Source organism: Octopus bimaculoides, chromosome 7, assembly GCF_001194135.2.
Source record: "Octopus bimaculoides isolate UCB-OBI-ISO-001 chromosome 7, ASM119413v2, whole genome shotgun sequence".
NCBI lineage: Eukaryota > Metazoa > Mollusca > Cephalopoda > Octopoda > Octopodidae > Octopus > Octopus bimaculoides.
The window spans coordinates 54,294,330-54,315,267 of record NC_068987.1 but is presented as its reverse complement, the minus strand read 5'-3'; the positions used below and the strand labels follow the sequence as shown (position 1 = coordinate 54,315,267).

General features: G+C 37.6%; 1 protein-coding gene across 2 annotated transcripts in view; it reads right to left on the bottom strand.

The window, feature by feature from the left end:
- LOC106871816 (tRNA (cytosine(38)-C(5))-methyltransferase) overlaps window positions 1-20,938 on the bottom strand; it is a 66,368-nt gene that overhangs the window by 15,985 nt on the left and 29,445 nt on the right. For both annotated transcript variants that reach the window (XM_052969693.1, XM_052969692.1), the window contains exons 2-6: window positions 18,487-18,596; window positions 14,138-14,286; window positions 5,779-5,890; window positions 1,461-1,568; window positions 323-690 (exon numbers count right to left, since the gene is read on the bottom strand). In XM_052969693.1, coding sequence (XP_052825653.1) covers window positions 323-690; window positions 1,461-1,568; window positions 5,779-5,890; window positions 14,138-14,238 — 689 coding nt within the window. In that variant the 5' untranslated portion in view covers window positions 14,239-14,286; window positions 18,487-18,596. The remainder of the gene's footprint in view (window positions 1-322; window positions 691-1,460; window positions 1,569-5,778; window positions 5,891-14,137; window positions 14,287-18,486; window positions 18,597-20,938) is intronic.

Genomic DNA, 20,938 nt, shown 5'->3' with positions numbered 1-20,938 from the left:
CCAGGCTTACCATCCCTACAAGAAGTGCAAGAAATCGTGTTAACTGGAACGACTTATGTACTGAGAAGAGCATTATCGCTGTGAAAACAACATCCATTCATGATTTTTTTTTTTTTTTTAAATACATATTTTACCCGTGAATTTGCGAGTGTAAACTGGGAATGCATACAACGAGTTTCTCTGCCCTAGGTGTGCGGAAAACACTCGGCGAGAAATGGAAGAAAATTTGAAGAAAGAAGAAAAAGAAACAACATAATAATAATAATAATAATAATAATAAAAATAATAATATTAATAATGATAACAGAATGTAAAACTTTACCTTTTTGTGAAGCAGACACTCTTACGTAAATGAGGACAGACAATATCTAAAATTACAAACAAAGAAAAGTACTTTTCTGGCACTAAAAACTGGTCATAATATTCTTTTGATTGATTAGTTTCTAAGAAATCATTAAGTGCCTTGCAGTTAGGGTAAGAAATACCATTTTCAAACTCTTCTTGGTGTAGGATTGTACTATATTTGTTATAATAGTCCAAAAAATCTCTAATTTCTTCTTTTTCAGTTTTACAAGTCTGTAAGCAGTTGATGTCTTTGTCTTGTGACAGGCAAGTGGTTTCACCACAATCTTCAGAAGGTTCTATGTGATGTAGCCATTGTTTAGAGCAAGCTGGTAACTCTTCCTGCACCTGAAATGAAACAAAGAATTCATGAAAACTTCATTTTCTTAACACTTTAGCATTTATACTGGCCATATCTAACCAAAATAATCTACCTGTTTTATCTTTAAACCAACCAGATCTGACCTATCACACTCACCCTACAATATCATTCTGAATGTAAACAATCATGTCATTGAAATCTCAAAGCTATAAGGTAATGCATGACTAATTCAAATCAATGTGAATAAATAAGCATTACATTTTACAGAAAAATCTTAATGCTAAAGGGTTAAAAATGTCATTTACAGACCACAGTTAAATGGGTTATTGACTAAATGAAGGCAGCCATTTTATGCCTGCTTCCCCTGCTGGCATGGGTTAGACTGTTCATCATGGTCTGAGTCATCTCTCATTGGGAGCTATAGCTCCCAAAGACCAGATACTCACATGTCATTTGACGTGATTTCAATGGTTAATCGACCACCCCGTTTAACTGCACCATCTAACAGAACCCATTTAGCTGCAAGCAAAGAGGAGGGAGAAGAAAACAGTCAATTATATCGATACCAGTACTTGACTGCCATATATCTTACACCCACCCTCCATACCAAATAACAAAAGGCAAGGTCAACATCAGTGAGTATTGAACTCAGACCGTTAAGGGTTATAACTAAATAGTACAAGGCATTTTTAGCTGATGCTATAATGAGTCTGTTAATCACCAGCCTTAATCAAAGAATATTGATGCCAATGTTCAAAAGAAGAGTGAAAAGCTTTCAAAAGAAAATTATACTTACTTCATCTGTTAAATCGAAATAAAACTTTCCTGGATGTTTTTTTGCTATGAGATAATATCGTGCTCGACTATTTGGGATACCAAACTGTAGTGGGGTGAATATGAACTCCTGCAGAACAGAAAGATTGAGAGGAGAGTGGATCATTTACATCATCATCATCATCATTCAGTCTTTTAAATCCAAGTTTTGTCCAGGTGGCTGGATCTATCTCAATCTCATAGCAACCGAGGTAGGCAGGTGCCGCCAACCCCAACCTTTGGGCTAGCTGGTGCCTATTCTCTCCTTTGCTATCATGAGGCTTTTTTGGAGCTGGATTTCCTATGAGGAGCATGCCCTTTCTTACCCCCAACCAAGTTTCTAGACATGAGTGGTCCCAGGACCAAAGCCTCTATCAAGATTTTTAAGAAATGTGGTAGAAAACTAGCCCAGGAAAGCAGGGATTGCTACTTCCTGAGACCCTTTTGGAGCCCCCCCCCCACCACCTACCTATAGTTGGAATTTACAAAAATACAAAAGACGAAGACAGGTGTGTAAACAACAAACAGGTGTATTAGTTTAACGCTCGAGAAGGTAAGAAAGTCTTTTATGTTTCAAGCCCACACTCTTCAACAGAAAGCAACATGAGGAAATAAACAGAGAGAGAATAAAAAAAGCTTTAATGGCTAGCGGTCAATCATGGCGATGGCCGGACAGAGGTAGTCAGACAGGAGAGCTAGGAAGAAGGGGAGATAATAAAGTAGTGGTAATCCCAAAATGAAGGTGTGCGTACGTGTGTATGTGAGAGCATATATATGCATGTAGATAGGGGCTGGTGACCTTGATGTGTGGGTGTGTGGATGATGGTATGGGTGCTGGGAAGTGGTCAGTGCTAGTGTGTGCAGAGTGGTGTGATGTGGTGTGGGTGGTGGTGTGGTGCTGGGAAGTGGTCAGTGCTAGTGTGTGCAGGGTGGTGCAATGTAGTGTGATGGTGTAGTGTGGTGGTGTGGTGTGGTGTGGTGATGTGTGGTGTGTTGGTGTAGTGATGTGTGATATGCTGTGTTGTGGTGTGTGGTGTGGTGTGGTGTGGTGCAGTGTGGCATGATGTGGTGTGGTATATAATCAAATGAATAATAGCAGACAATGGATAATTGTCAGCTCATTACAGCTGTTTCTTATGCGAGAACACTACTTCATTGCAAAAAACCATAATCATCAGATGAAACATAGTTTCAAAAACAAAAACAAAAATATCCCAAGAATACAGCAGGGATGTGGCTGAAGTCTGTCAAGGCTTATTGCGCTAAATACCCAGAGGGTTGTTGTTCTCTGCGTACACAACTGGGATATCCTATTTGATACTTAGCAACCGTAGGCAGTGACCACAGGTTTATCTAACCCTACCTGGTGCATATCTCTTCAAGTACCCAATTCTATCTGAATCCTTAATATTATTATTATTGAGTAAGAGAGCAGTGCATGCCATCAAAGTGACACTGGGGTAAAATACACGAAGCCCAATATACCCATCATGACTACCTGTCTGATAAGGTACACCAGGCACATGCATCACAACCATATGTGCGCAACATGGTGATCTCATATCTATTATAATAATTATTATTATTATGATTATTATTATATATCTTTTTATCTTTTACTTTTTACTTGTTTCGGTGATTAGACTGTAAGAATTTTTAGTCAAATGAATCAACCCCAGTCCTCATCTTATTCTATTGGCCTCTTTTGCTGAACCTCTAAGTTATGAGGATGTAAACACACCAACACCAGTTGTCAAGTTGTGTATGTGTGTGTTTTGTTGACATCCCATAACAGCTGTAAATGAGAGTCAACATCATACAAACAGGGTTGTTTGTTCCCAATCTTCCATGATAAACATGTCTGGTTATAGGGAAATATTACCTTGCTTGAAAAGGGATGAGGGTTGGTGACAGAAAAGGGCCATAAAATGTCTATTTCTGGAACCTCTGTCCAACCCAAGCAAGCATAGAAAAGTGGACATTATGCTGCTGTTGCTGCTGATGACATCAAGTTAATGAGATGCTTAACGATTTTTGAGACATACCCACATGAGATTGGTCTTTGGTTCTACAATACACACTTCCGATCACAATCTCTTGCTTAACTCTTTAGCACCTGAACAGGCCATATCCAGCCTAAATATCCTGCCTGTTTTATATTCAAAATTCAAAAAGGCAGGATCCAGCCTCTCACACCTACCCTACAATTATTCTAAAAATACACAATCACATCAAAATCTCAAAGCTATGATGTAATACATGATTAATTCAAAACCATGTGAATAAATAAACATTACATTTGAAAGAATAATCTGAATGCTAAAGAGTTTAAGATGATAACGTTGGATCAGAGGGGGATCTGTTCATTATTACTAGCAACTTGAGTGACCACACACAGAGGCTGCATTGCTGACTTGCGATGAAAGTTGCTATTGTTTCAGGTTAATTTATGCTCAAAGTAAACAGCTTAATAAAATCAAAGGTATTTTTACTAAATTCATTATTTTCAAAATTAATTGAAACAAAGGCAGTGTGGTAACAAAAGGGTGAGGTTATAACCACTTCTAGCAAAAGTGTATTGCTCAGCATTGCTTATAGGGTTATGGTACTTATCTATATCTAGATAAATGAAGAATTTTAACAGTTAAGAGTCTTGGCCAAGTAGGGACATGGCATAATACGGCATGGGCGGTAAGATGTTAACTATGGACTCTTTGATTGACAGTTTAGCACCATACAGATTGATTTGGTAGCTTGTGGCTTTCAAAAGATGCAGTCAATCTTCAAGAAAAAGGAATGAAGATGTATATATATAATAATAATAATAATAATAATAATAATAATAATATTAGGGATAAAAATCCAAATTTACAGGTAAAAACTCAATTAAATTCAATCTATTAAAAATTAAAATTAAATTAAGTTTCACAGTATAAAATATATATATATAGTTTTAGGGAAAAGAAACAATGTTTATGAACTCATCGATGAAAATCCACTAACATATAGAAAAATTAATAAGTAAAAGCATAATAAATAAGTATAATATAATACAAAGTAAATATCATAAGATAATGATATATATATGTATACATATATATATAAAGGGTAAAGACCCCTTTTAGTCATGAATAACCATGGGATTGCACCTAGATAATTCCCCATTGAGGCACAAATCCGAGCAAGGTGATTTATGGAAGACCAACAGCCGTCCATACATACCAGCCTCCTCACTCCACATCACTGATGTTATCCAAGGGAAAGGCAAAGGGTGACACAGCTTGGCACCAGTGATGCTGCAACTCATTTCTACAGCTGAGTGAAGTGAACTAGAGCAATGTGAAAGAAAGTGTCTTGCTTAAGAACACAACACAACACGGTCTAGGAATCGAATATATATATACACACACATATATATAATACAAATGATATATGAGCATATGCATGTATACATACATATATGTACATACCTACATCTACAGGTATATATAGATGCATATCTGGGTACAGGACGTCAAACAACGTGGACAAAAAAGGAACGGGAACATAAATAAAGCACAAAAAAACGGACTTTTTTTGCCGATAACAGAATAAACACATAGGAAAACAGACAAGCCAGTTATGGAACTTTTCCTTCATCAACTGCCTAAGAGGTGGCAACTAAATTTTTGTTGCATGTTAATATGCTATGATCAAACTTAATATCAATGTTATGTATTCAAGTCTCAGACTGTTGTAACTTTAATAAACATTTTTTTCTGTCAAATGACTTTGTGGACACCTTGAGGAGTAGATGGACAACCAACAACTGAAGAAGGGTCGTTTTTTATGTTACTTGTCCTGTTTTTCATTTGTTTCTTTCGTTGTTTATGTATTCAACTCTTTGGTTTTCGTATTTCTTGTTGTTTACAGTTTGTGATGTTTTGTACCCATATATGCATATATATTTGTGTATGTGTGTTCATATATATATATATATACATATTATTTATATTATTATATATTTATATATATATATAAGTAAAGAAGGAAAAAAAAAACACCATAAAGATATATTCTTTGTTGAAAATTGCCAGTGACTAAAATTATAAAAAAATTGATCAAATATTATCATAGAAAATAAACAAAAACAACAATAATAACAACAACAGCAATAAATTATTATTACAATTATTATTATTATCATCATCATCATTATTATTATTATTATTATTACTATTATTATTATTATTATTACTATTATTATTATCATTATTATTATTATTATTATCATTATCAATGTTGTTGAAACAAGAGCTCACCTGATATTTGTAATTACAGGCCTTGAGAGTCTTCAGAAAAAGGTGTCTTGTCTCTGACACTTCAAACCCTTTGACATTTTCCAGCAGAATGAACGAGGGTGGACACTTCATCCTGGAATAGGTGAAGGATTAATATTAACGACAAAGAAAGTTGGCATCTGAGAGAAAGAGTTCTAATTAAGGTTTGCACCAGTGGATCAGACAGATTCCTTTGGCAATTATTAGAATTAAAAAGAAGAAAAAAAAAAAAGATTATTTTTTTAATCGTACAAGAAATTGCATCAGATGAGAGAGAAATAGCCATGAATGTGGTGACGAAGGAAGAGAATAAATAACAGAAGTATTAACAATAGCAACAGCTGTAGTAGTAGTAGTAGTAGTAGTAGCAGCAGCAGCAGCAGTTGTAGTAGTGGTGGTGGTGGTGGTGTTAGTAGTAGTGGTGGTGATGATGTTAGTAGTAGTGTGGTGGTGTTATTTGTAGTAGTGGTGGTGATGGCATTAGTAGTAGTGGTGGGGTCATTGGCATTAGTAGCAGTAGTAGTGGTAGTAGCAGTGGTGGTGGTTATAGCGTTAGTAGTAGTAGTAGCAGTGGTGGTAATGGTGTTGGTAGTAGTAGTAGTAGTAACTGAGCAGAAACATTGTTCTACTTGTGGTGTGTTCAATGTAGCAGCTAAGAGTTATGAAGTTTACAACTTTTAAGACAACAATCATATTCATAAATCACATTAACCCTCAGTAGCTTATTCATTAGTTTAATCCCATGAGTGACAGAAGCATATTTGTTACATTATCTTCAGCATATATGTAGGTGTCTGTCTGCCTGCTTCTCTCTAGACCAGTAATTCTCAACCAGGGTCCATATGGGTCTATGTAAGACTTTTGGGGGTTCACATAACAAAAAAAATAAATTGGGGATCCATAAGAGCATTTTAAAGGTCCCTGAAAAAAAAAAATCATGCTTTAGATGTATCTATTGGTATGGATTGCAAGAAACAGCTAGGCTTCATTCTCTAACATTTTACATGGTTTAACTTACACAAGCGAACATGTGTAAAACAAAATCGAAATTTTGAAAGAAGTGTCTATAAAACTAGCATTTAAACTTTGTATGGCTGTGGAGGTCCACCAGAATAAAATAGTAATCAAAGGGGTTCATAGATAGAAAAAGTAGTGGAGAACTCCTGCTCTAGATGGTATAAGCTTCACCATTCGTGCTAAAAAAATCTTGTTCAAAATCTTCAAAGTCAACATGGAGCTTGAAGTTCATGGAGAAGACAGACTCGAGCATTCATGCAGACTGGGTTATACAGTATACAATCTTCCAATGACACTGAAAAACTTTGACGTTCCATTAAGGTGGAACTTAATGATAAGGCAGAGTTTTCACAAAGGGATCAAACTAACACACCATGACAAAAGGCTGTATGTGTTGTGTCCCTTGGAGAACAGCACTTGCTGTACAGTAGTTACTGGAGTGAAGTAAACCCATTGCTTATTTCCCAAACAGGCAGAGATCAGAAATCAGATAACTTCATATTCTGGGTACTGTATGTTTTGAGTGTTTCATGTTTGTATAGTACATTAAATTTATTCCCCTATTTCAATGATATTGCAGTCTACTTTCTTTCTCATACACGTGCTTAATCTTATTATGTATATAGGTGCAGGTGTGGCTGTGTAGTAAGAAGTTTGCTTCCCAACCACATGGTTTTTGGGTTCAGTCCTCCCGCATGACATCTTGGGCAAGTGTCTTTCACCATATTCCAGGCTGACCAAAGCCTTGTGGGTTGATTTGGTAGACAGACACTGAAAGAAGCCTGTCGTGTGTATACACAAACGCACACACACATATATATGTAAATATCTATGTATGTGTGTCTTTCTGTTTGTGTTTGTCCACCCTCTCCCATGCCACTTGGCAACAGGTGTTGGTGTGTTTATGTCCCTGTAACTTAGCAGTTCAGCAAAGAGACTGATAGAATAAGTACCAGGCTAAAAGAAAAAGAAAATCATAAGTACTGGGGTTGATTTGTTTGACTAAAAATTCTTCAATGCGGTGCCCCAGCATGGTCGCAGTCTAATGACAGAAACAGGGAAAAAGATAAAAGGTTTATATATTTCATCATATTGAACCATCGTTTTTTCTCTCTCCGCATTTTTTATCGCTCTCTCTCCATTTTTTTCCCTCTCAATCCTTTCTGTCAAAGGGCATATGCTCGAAGCATCAAAGATTTTTCCATTCTTCCTAAGTGTCAAACTAATATGCTTGTTTGTTGTTCCTACATTTGTCTTTATCCTTTGTCTTCTGTAAAATTGAACCATGTATGTATGTGTGTGTGTGTGTGTGTGTGTGTGTGTGTGTGCACGCGCATGTGAAGGGGTGTGGCCCAGTGGTTAGGTTATTGCATTCATGATTACTTGATCATGGGTTTAATTTCCAGACTAGGCAATACAATGTGCTCTCGAGCAAAACACTTCATTTCACATTGCTGCAGTCCGCCTTTTGATCAGGGAGGAATGTTGATCCCCTCACTTAGCCAACGCGGTGGCATCATGCAAAGACCAGAACAAAGCATTGTGACTGGTGATGTGTAACAATATCTGACAGTCAGGTCTTTCACATGATGTATATATATAACAAAGATGTATTTGCATAGCAAGTGTTTTGATCGGCAATCACTTACTGAAACTAAAGCAGTTGCAGCTGGAAGATGTAACACACAAAAACAGATGAAACACACAAAAACTGTCAACTTCACTTAAACATCTATTTGTAACACTGTGTCAAAATTTTCTTCGTTCAAAACTGTGACCAGTTCACTGACAAAAGATACAGCAAAATGTTTTACTAGTGAACAAGGTTGCAGTTTTGAACAATGAAAAGTCTGACACTAAATTACAAATGGGTGTTTAACTGAAGTTAATTGTTTCTGTATGTTTCTGAATTGCTAACTTGTGTCTTCCATACTACAATCGCTAAACATACACACACACATATATATATACACACACATACAGAAGTTGAGGAGTTTAGGTCAAGTTAACCCAAGCTAATAGGTATGCAGTCTGAGTGGTCCAAATTGACAAGCCATTAGAATCCCAGTTCAAACAGGGGCTGGAGCAGAAGCTGTAGTAGCACAAATGTCCAGGTGGGAGAGAACTGGCAATCAGTATCTTACCTTTGAGTCCCTAGAAGTAAGTTGAATAAGAGCAAAACAATTAATCAAGGCAGGACTATGGCATTTAAATTTGTTTAGTTTAATTTAAGAGAGTTAATGCTAAAGCAATGTAGGTAGAATTAATAGATATAGTCTCTTACAGCTGCTTCTGGGATATCCCAGGTACTGGATTATCCTATTGATCCAAGGTTCCATATACTGGGTATTCCGCCATCGGAGAAATATAAGAAATATAAGCAGGAAATTATAGGCAGGAACATTTGTTGTAGAAAAATGCGTAGCACAGCAGAAAGTTCATGGCTTTGTTATTGATTATTGTGTTTTGGAAGATAGGGGGGGGGGGGTATTCAGACCCACATGAAAGGGTTCTTCCTAATGTACATTCCTAGGTAAGTCTATTGTTCAAAATAAAGGTTGAGTAATGTATCCAGTGGAGAGAAGCAAAAAAATAGTGCTAAGCAGTTTGGAAGTCCATGTGACGTGTGTGTGTGTGTGTGTGTGTGTGTTTAGTACAGGGGTCACCAAATTATGGCCAGTGGGCCGGATCTGTCCTGCAAGGTTATTTCATCCAGCCTGCCACTGCACTGTACCTTTTGTGTAAATACCTGTAATGGGAGTTCATTTGCCTCTGGTATGGCATCAGTTCTTGGAACAACTTATGTCTGTGAGTAAACATTTTCAAAAATGAAGTATGTGAAGTCAACACATCAAACGAGGTTGACTGATGAACATTTGAAAGTAATTCTCTCGGTTGTATGCAGCAATTCCAAAGCAAATACTGATTATATCTGAAAAGCTAGACACCAGTTCCACAAGTCTCACTAACCTCTTTTGCTGCTCAGTTTGTAAGATCTGGATATGTGCACACTGCATGTGATTTGACTATTTTATTGTTAATGTTGCCTTCTTTGATAACTTTTTGGTTGTCTTTATTTTTTGTGTATTCACTGTGTTGTATTGAACAAAATGGGTATATGGACCATGCTTGTCAATCACTCAGTTATTTGGCCCACCATGAAAAGTTTGGTGACCCTTGGTTTAGGAAAACAAAAGAACTTAATATTTCACTTCATATAAATATTTCTTTTTCTTATCTTTAAACAAGCAGAAAGTTACAAAAGTGACCCAAATGTCAAAAGCACAAAACTTTCTGCCAATTAAAAAACAATAATAATAATAACATATATATATTCATATATGTGAGTGTGTGTGTGTGTATGTGTGTGCTGTTAGTCTATGAATCTTTTATTGTAGATGCAAAGGGCTTATTTCTTAATGGCCTCTGCAAATTATCGCCTATAAACAACAAGACTAATGAAATGACTATAATTGGGCTCTATGAATGCCTTTTCAAGTGTCTCTTATCTGCTTCAATGAATGCCTCAACAAAAGTAAATGCTTTATCCAGCAATGCAGCTTTGGAAACATATTAATGATGAGTGATTTCAACTTAACCTGTATTGATTGGTTCATAAATTGATTGACACTAGACATTTGCATATCAATCCCAAATCAAACAGAAGTAAAAATATTCTTTTCTATTCTTGGCACAAGGCCTGAAATTTTGGGGGGAGGGGGCCAGTTGATTAGATCAACCTCAGTATGCAACTGGTACTTAATTTATCGACCCTGAAAGGATAAAAGACAAAGTCGACTATGGCAGAATTTGAACTCAGAATGTAAAGACAGACGAAATACCGCTAAGCATTTTGCCTGGCGTGCTAACATTTCTGCTAGCTTGCTGCCTTCAGAAGTAAAAATATTGTTTAACTTCATGGGTGACTTTTTTTCTTCCCTATCTCAGCTATAGGCATGGCTGTGTGGAAAGAAGTTTGCTTCCCAACAACATGGTTTCAGGTTCAGTCCCACCGTGTCATATCTTGGGCAAGTGTCTTATACTATAACCCTGGGAAGCCAAAGCCTTTTGAGTGAATTTGGTAGACAGAAAACTGAAAGAAGCCTATTGTGTATGTGTATATATAATATATCTATGTGTGTATGTGTTTATCCCCCACCGACTCTTGACAACCAGTGTTGGTTTGCTTACATTCTTGTAACTTAGTGGTTCGGCAAAAAGAGACTGATAGAATAAGTACCAGTCTTAAAAGATAAGTACTGGATCAATTTGTTCAACTAAGCCCTTCAAGGCAGTATCCCAGCATGGCCACAGTCCAATCAGAGAGACAAGTAAAAAATAAACCATAAAAGGAATGGCTGTGTGGTAAGTAGCTTGCTTACCAACCACTTGGTTCTGGGTTCAGTCCCACTGCGTGGCATCTTGGGCAAATGTCTTCTACTATAGCCTTGAGCCAACCAAAACCTTGTGAGTGGATTTGGTAGACGGAAACTGAAAAAGAAGCCCGTCACATATATGTATATGTATATATATATATATATGTGTGTGTGTGTGTGTGTGTATGTATGTATGTATGTATGTGTGTATATGTTTGTGTGTCTGTGTTTGTCCCTCCAACATTGCTTGACAACCGATGGTGGTGTGTTTACGTTCCCGTAACTTAGCGGTTCGGCAAAAGACCCCAATAGAATAAGTACTAGGCTTACAAAGAATAAGTCCTGGGGTCGATTTGCTTGACTAAAGGCGGTGCTCCAGAATGGCCGCAGTCAAATGACCGAAACAAGTAAAAGAGCAAAGAGTATATATGTATGTGTATATGTTTATTCCTCACCACAGCTTGACAACTGGTGTTAGTTCGTTTATGTCCCCATAACTTAGAAGTTCAGCAAAAAAGACCAGTAGATTAAATATCAGACATAAAAGGATAAGTACTGGGGTTGATTCATTTAGCTAAAAAAATTTTCAAGGCTGTACCCCAGCATGGCCAGAACCCAATGGCTAAAACAAATAAAGATAAGAGATGATGTTGAGTGAATGGGACACAACAAAAGTGATGCAGACCCAGTATTAAGCAACCATAAGATACCAGTTTTAGAAATTCTCTTCTCATACCATGCTATGGTTTCTTTGCAATTTTAGCTTTCAACACTCAAGATTTAAGCCTAACACTCCATCCAGCTCACTCATGTGACACTGTGGATGTACAGAAAGCAAACTGGAGTATAAATAAGCATGACGTATCACTTGTCAACTGGTCTTTCACACTCACTTCCCCACTTTCGGAAGCATCTTGGCAGATATCTGAAGATACATTTGCCAGCAACATATGCTCAAACCACAACCCATTTTACAACAAAAATAGATGCAGGAGAGAGGGTGAAAGAGAGAGAGAGAGAGACTCGTTTAGAAAATGAAAAGTAAACAAAAATTTTAGAAAAAAATCGACAAATCAAGCTGATAAAGACATTGCCAACAGCAACAAGTTTGGCAGAAAACAGAACACTTCAATCAAAAAACTATCATATCCAGAACAGTATGATGTCTATTATTAAGAATCAAAAGCCTACCAAGGTAGACTAGGCCATCAAGAGAAAATTAGACATCATCTCAAAATATTCTACTCTTTTGCCAAAAAGCAGAGAGCAGATGTTTTATCCATTGGTCCAATGATTGAAAGAGTACAATGTTTTTTCATAATGATGTCAAAGAAATGGGGGGAGATTCTGTAGAAGCAACAGTGCCCCCTTTTTAACTGGTCCCAGTGCAGCTGATTTAAATGATTTTCAGGAGAAATAAGTAAGTAGTCTCGAGATCTAGGACTCATAGAACTGGTTGCTTGGTTTCGATGGCGAATGAGTGACCGACATCAGTCATAACACTCTCCACTCTGAAAAGGAAGTTAGTCCAGTGCAGCATTACTCATATAACTGAGTGGACTGGAGCAATGTGAAATGAAGTATTTTGTGCTAGAACACAGATGCACTCCCCACCGAAACCACAATCTTGTAAGTACAACACCCTAACCACTAAACTACAGTATTAATAAATCATCAAGGTTGACATTTCATGGCTTCTGCAGAGAAGGGGTGGAACCCCCAAAAGTTGTGAAACCAGACAGCTATGTTAGCAACAACAACACACACACACACACATATGCATACAAGGGGGTACCCAAAAGAAACCAGAATTTTGCCATATTATTTCATTCACTTAGTTTTACATGTTTACACTTTTGTCACCTTCAAAGTATTCTCCGTTTGAAGCAATGCATCAGTCCAGATGCATTTTCGACTGTTCAAAGCAGTGCTGGAACTCTTGCAAAGTGATACCTTTTAATGCTTCTGTCATTTTTTTTCTTCACGTCTTCCATATCTGCAAAACGTTTTCCTTTAAGGACTATTTTTCATTCGGGAGAACAAAAAAAAGTTGCAAGGAGCAAGATGGGGTGAATAGAGAGGGTGGGTAAATGGGATCATGACATTTTTTGGTCAAAAACTGTCTCACACTCAAGGCAGTGTTGCAGGTGCTTTGTCGTGATGGAACCACCACTCTCTACCTTGCCACAAGTTGGGGCGTTTTCATCTCACCGTGTCTCGCAAATGCTTCAGAACTTCCAAGTAAAATGTCTGGTTAACAGTTTGACCAGGGGGAACAAATTCTGTGTGGACAATCCCTTTCGTATCGATGAAACAATTCAGCACCACATGGCAGTATGACCTCACTCGATGCCACTGGTCAGCAGACTGATGCCTGATGGTCACATCAAGTGGCTTCTAGCAGTGGAAGTTATTTGTTTACTGCTCACAAGGGGCTATATGCAGAGGGGACAAACAAGGACAGACAAATGGATTAAGTTGATTATATCGACCCCAGTGCATAACTGGTACTTATTTAATTGACCCCGAAAGGATGAAAGGCAAAGTCGACCTCGGCGGAATTTGAACTCAGAACGTAACGGCAGACGAAATACTGCTAAGCATTTTGCCTGGCGTGCTAACGTTTCTGCCAGCTCACCACCTTCTAGCAGTGGAAGTCTGAACTACAACTGGCTTGCCCCACAAAGAATGTTTTTGGTTACTTTTGGGTACCCAAAGTATATTATTACTGCTCTATACTCAGCTAACACTTTGTTCTGAAACATACATATATTGAGTGCTACACCAGATTATTAGTCTCACAATGTCTGAGCAAAATACACACACACACACAATAAATACACATACACACACATACATACATGCATACATACATACATACATACACACACATATATAAGAAGAAAAATGCAGTTATAAAACCCAGTAAAAAGAAAAGCATAACTTACTTTTGAAGGCAATCAAGAAAATGTAAAAAAGATCTAGTTCGGCTGTCCTTAGTGTCAAGTCTTTTGCCAACCCTTGTAAATGGTTGGCACGGCGGACTCATAAGAACCACGTTAAAGTCTAAATGATCTAACCAATCAGCAGTCAAACCCTGCAAATAAAGAAATAGAAAATTTTAAAGATGTCATAATTCTTTGTCCTATAATTTGTTTACAGCCAAAATTTCTGGCTATTGCAGTAGGTGACTACAATACAAGAAAAGAGAAACATTTTAACCCTTCTGCATTCAGATTTTGTCTGTCAAATGTAATTTGAATTAATCATGAGTTATTTTGTAGCTTCAAGATTTTGATGATGTAATTGTAGTTGTGTCCAGCAATGGTGGCATATACAAGGCATCTGTGCTGGTGACATGCAAACGGTACCTGATACACTCTATGGAGTGGTTGGTGTAAAGAAAGGCATCCAACTGTAGCAACCAAACCAAAACAGACTGGAGCCTGGTGCTGTTCTCTGGCTTACTAGTTCCAGTTAAACTGTCTAACCCATGCCGGCATGGAAGACACATGCTGAATGATGATGATGATGATAAATGCTTATTTTTAGAATGATATTGTGGGGTTGGTATGAGAAGCCAGATCTGGTCAGTTTAAATGCCAAAGTGTTAAGGATGCTGTTAGTGTAATTGGGAAGAAAAGACTTTTGTGATAGTTTAAAATGTGGGGAGTGAAGCCTATATCCAAAAAATTTGATGGCTGCATAAACATTGACTGTGAAGGACCTGTGGAGAGCCTCCTCCTCCTGCTCCTCCACTTCTTTCAATGTTCATTTTCCATGCTGGCATGTGTTGGACGGTTTGACCAAAGCTGGGGAGCTGCACCAAGTTCCAGTCTGATTTGGTATTGTTTCTATGGCTAGATGCCCTTCCTAACACCAACCACTTTACATAGTGTGCTGGGTGCTGTCATGAGCATTTTTATGTAGTATTGGCACAAAAGTTATGAGGAGCTTTGGTTGACGGAGACTGAAGGAAGCCCATTACCATCATCATCATTATTATCTAATATTTGTCTTCCTTACTGGACTGCGCTGAGCTCCAATGTCTGCCTTGGTATGGTTTCTACATCTAGATGCCTTTCTTAATACCAGAGTGTACTGTGTTCTTTTTCAAGACATTGGCTCAAAGTGTGGTTGTCAAGTAACTTGCAAGACAAAGCGAGAGAGAGTGTGTATGCGCTGCATGCATGCATGTCCCCTTATTTGACATCAGACAATAGTTTTAGATGAGCATCACTATTATACAAACAGAATCCCTTGTTTCCGATCTTCCTTGGAAACAAAGTAAGGGTTGGTAACAAGGTTATCCGGCCACAGAAAATCTGCCTCAACCAATTCCATTTGAGCTATGCAAGCATGAAAAAGTTGACATAAAAAACAATAATGAAGTGGCAGAGTATTCCATAGACAGAAGTACTCTTAACATAATTCTCAGTCAGTGTTGGTGTCACAGTGGATGTGATTAGACAGGTCTTTTGAATTACAGGTACCACCCATCAAACAGGATCTAGATCAGTGGTTCTCAACTGGGGGTCTATGTGGCCTTTGATGGCACAACAGAATAGTAAACTGGGAATCGACAATAATATTCTAAGAGCCCCTGAAAAAATGTTGCTTTAGATATATGCATTGCAAGAAATAGCTAGGTCTTTTTCTCTAACATTTTACGAACTCCAACCTTCACAAGTTAAAGTGTGAAAAACAAAATAAGAATTTTGAAAGAAATTTCTTTAAAACTAGTTTTTAAACACTGAGTGGCTATGAGGGTCCACCAGAATAAAATGGTAATCAAAGGGTCCATAGATAAAAAATGGGTGAGAACCTCTGTTCTAGACAGTTATGTCAACTGCATGTGGTCACCTGAGTTGCTAGAAACAGTAGCCACATCTCCCTCAAATCACACTCACACCACCTTAAATAAAGAAAGGAAACATTTAGCAAAGTGTCTTTTATTCATATCCTGGCAAAAAGTTGGGATGATCAAGGTTGGAATGCATCTGGTCATAGGTCTGCTCAGTCAAGTTGATGTAGGTGTAAATGACATTGAGAACAACTCAAATTTATTCATGAGGCATGGGTTGATTTGAAACTGTGACAGAAGACATTTCAATGAAGGTACCATGCACTGTGATTGAACCCAGTACTTCATGGTTGCAAAGCAAAGTTCTTAACCATTCAGCCATATCTGCAGGCTTGTTTAATAATCTGAGCCAATATGGAGAAAGGAATGTTACAATGATGATGATGATGATAGTGGTGGTGGACATAGTGATGATAATGATAATAACGATGATGATAATGATTATGGTGGTGATGATGATGATGGTAGCAGTGGTGTTAATGTTGATGATGATGATGGTGGTGGTGGTCTTGATGATGATGGTGATGATGATAATGATGATCATGATGTTGGTTGTGGTATTGAAGATGATGATTATAATTTTTTTAAGGATCTGTAGTTAGTTGTAACACTAGAGTATTGAACCTGCAATCTAAGATTCTACAGATGATGTCCCATTTCCGGTACTGATTTGTATGTGACAAAGTCATCTTGAACTAAACCAACAGAGAATTGATCTACTAACTGAAAAGTTGTTGGTTCTTATTAATTATACTATCAGCAGAAATGTACCATATCCATAAGATTTGTAATTAACTCTTATGTTACTATATTTCTAATGAAATACATTACCTTCATTGCAATTAATTTTGAAAATAATGAAGAATTTAATAAAACAACTGTCACTAATAACCCTTTCATCAAAATATATCTGTTGAAATACGCTACCTTTATTTCAATTATGACAATAACGAAGAACTTAGTAAAAAAAACCAAAAATACTTGCCATTATTAATTAACCCTTTCGTCTCAATATTTCCAATGAAATACATGACAGTTTCTTTTTCGATTAATTTTGAAGATAACAAAGAAGTTGGTAAAATAATTTTGTCGTTATTAATCTTTTCACTACCACTACTTTCATCTCAATTTTGAGAACATTGAAGAATTCAGTAAAGTAATATTATAGTTAACGAGCCGGTTGGTGTTTGGTAGAAAAATTAGCATGAAATTTTGATAGAAGACTTTAAGAAAATCACTATAACTCTTTTAGCATTCAGATTATTCTAGCATATGTAATGCTTCTTTATTCATGTTATTTTGAATTAATCATGAATTATTTCATAGCTTCAAGATTTTGATGATGTAATTGTTTATTTTTAGAATTACATTGTAGGCTCTGTATGAGAAGCAGGATCTGGCTGGTTTGAAGAGATAACACTGGTAGAATATTTGGGCCGGATAAGGCTGGTTTAAATGCTAAAGGGTTAAAAATGGATTTTGATTAGTATCACAGAACCAGGGGTTGTCTCAAGCTGGTTGGTATGGAAAGGGCTAAGCTGGTGTTTGGCATGTAAATTAACAGAATTCTGAGAGATGGTCTTTAATACAGGAAGTTTGTATCATGAAACCAAGGTCAGTCTTAGACAGGCTGGTATCAAAATAAAAGGTAATGGTAAAGTTACCTTCTCGAGTTGTATCGACTCACAAGGGCTGGTTTTCCAGCTTCATGTCATATATATTCCCCACCGGGACAGGACAGCAGATACTCATAGGACTTATTCATTTTTGTCAGCTGAGTGGACTGGAGCAACGTGAAATGAAATGTTTTGCTCAAGCACTCAACATGTCGCCCAGTCCAGGAATTGAAACCACAATCTTACGATCATGAGTCCAACACTCTAACCACTAAGCCACACACCTCCACTGGTATCAAAATGGTTAAGGACCTCAAAGAAGGTTAGGCAGAAAATAGGAACGGTATGTTTGTGAGACAGTAGTTTGAAAATATACATAGGTGCAGGTGTGGCTGCATGGTGAGAAGCTTGCTTCTCAACCACATGGTTTGGGGTTCAGTTCCACTGTGTGACACCTTGGGTAGGCAAGTGTTTTCTACTATAGTCTTGGGCTGGCCAAAGCCTTGTGAATGGATCTGGTACATGGAAATTGAAAGAAACCTGTTGTATACATGTATAAATATATCCATGTGTGTATGTCTTTGAATCTGTGTTTGCCCTCCCCACCATTGCTTGACAACCAGTGCTGGTGTGTTTACATCTTTGTAACTTAGCAGTTTGGCAAAAGAGACCAACAGAATAAGTACCAGGCTTTAAAAAAATAAGTACTCATGTCAATGTATTGACATAAGGTAGTGCCCCAGCATGGCTGCAATCCAATGACTGAAACAAATAAAAGATAACAGTTAAAATATTTAAAAAAAGGGATATTACTTACTTCAATGCCAGTCTCTAGAAGATTTGTGTGTGGGAAATTGTAGGAGTAAATCTTATTGGCCACAGGGTTGATGTCAATAGCGGCAACAACTTCATGAGGGATATTACTTTCTGTAAGAAATTATAGCAGAGATATGAACTGTAAACATATTAATATATTAATGCATCACATACAGTGAATGGCTGAGAGAACTGATACCATACACACACAAGCACACACATATAAATGCATACGTTACTCACATAACTCATTTGTTCATACACATATACATACACTTGTATGCACATACACATACAAAAAATACATACATTACATACAAACAATAAATACTTTATATATATTAGCAACAGAGGCAGTATTAATACCAAAAGGTAATATTTATCCCCACTTAATCATGGATGTTCTGTTAGAACAAACTATACTGTGGAAGATACCATGAGAGAAAGTCTCATATAGGCTTCTGGTGCAGAAAGCACTCTTGTTAATATCGCTAATGGGGAGATAAACCCCTGCAATCTCCAGCGCTAAGACCACCAGATCACATGATTTTGACCTTCCTCGGTCTTGTCAATGATGGACACTCAGCCAGTTGAGGTAGCAGTGACTCATCTCCCAGTCAGTGATATATAGAATAACAGTGCTAGGACAGGTGCTGGTATTGAGGTTAGCCAGTGAGCTCGTTAAAAAGTATATACTAGCAACAGAAACAGCACTGATACTAAGGGGTAATTACATACATTATATATATGAGGGAGTGCTGAAAAGTTCCTGGTTTTGGGTAAAGCAAAATAGAGGAGGACCAGTTAACTATGATTTTATTCAACATATTTCCCTCTCAGATTCACACACATATTGCAGTGGTCCTTCGGTTTTTCTAAGCCCTGTAAAAGAACTTGGGAGGTTGGGCCTCCAGTCAGGCCTTTTGCAATATCCTTAAAGCCAGGAACTTTTTAGCACCCTTTCATATATACACACACACACTATGCATGTCCACCACGGGGTGATTTCTGGGAGACAGTAACTGTGTCCACAGAATTAGTCTACCAATGTCATATAAACATGTTTGTGTGTATAAGTGTGTGTGTGTGTGTGTGTGTGTGTGTATGTCTGTTGGGTGTACACATGATTGTTATATGTGTTATGTGTTTGTTTAGTGTGTATAAGGGTGGGCTGAAAAGTTCATAGGCTGACTATGAAGGAGTGATGCTTGAGCTGTGAAATCTTGCATGCATTAATTTCCACTCTTCTTATTAATAAAGGCATAGTTTCTTTCCAGGTACTGACATCTAGCTGTTCAAAGAACACTTCAGAAGTAACCAGTAGTGACTTCTCTTGAAAATTGACAAAATTTGGCATTGTCGTGTTATGAAGTACCGGCAGAAAAAGACTTTAGACCCCAAAGGTATTTATGCTGCATGGTTGCTACATTAGGAAATGATGCTCCAGTTTTATCAAAAGCGTAAAAGTGAGCAACTGAATTTAGGAGTGGAAGGGAGACTTGAAGACGACCCAAGATCTGAATGTCCTGCAACTGCTACCACAAAGGAAAATATTGTCGTGTTCACCACATGCTAATGAATGACAGGCAATTGATTAAAAAACAAACAACCAATGCTATTTTCATATCCTGTGACAGAGTTGAAAATATTCTGCACAAAAATTTGGCAGGATGAAAGTTTCTACTCGGTGGGGGTCGCGTCCTTTGACAGCTGATCACATCACAAGAAAATCTGACATTGTTTGAGGAAGATGCAGCTGGTTTCCTTGAATGTTTCCTTAGCCAGAATGGGTGTTGGCTTCACCACTTTAAATCAGAGACAAAGAGACAGTTCATGCACTGGACGCACCCCTCCTCACCTGCTTCAAAGAAGGCCAAGGTCGTTTCATCGGCAGAGAAGGTGATGGCCATAATTTTTTGGGATGCAAATGGCATTGTGTTAATTGACTATCTTCAAAAGGGCCTCACCATCAATAGAAAGAAGTATGCCAACTTACTGAGACAGTTATGAAAGGCTACCAAGACTAAACACCCAGGAAAACTGATAAAAGGGATCTTTGTTTCATCAAAACAATTATCCAGCACAGAAAAACAGTGCCAAAATAGGTGCTGGGGTTGTGATTAGCCAGTGAGTCTGGTTTCAGTGGCTGCTGTGCATGACTGTGGAAGTGAACTGGTTGATCAGCCTCCCTATTCTCCTGAATTGGTTCCATCTAACTATCATCTGTTCCCCCAATATGAAAATACTTGGCTTGAAACCAGTACCACAGTGATAATGATGTCATATCTGTTGTTGTTGATGCAGCCTGAAAAGTTCATAGGCTGACCAAGACACTCTCATCCCATGAGACAGTCTTGGTTAGCCTATGAACTTTTCAGCTAACCCTTGTATGACAGGACATGAAGAAATATTACCTTGCTTGGAAACAGGTGAGGGTTAGCAACAGGAAGGGC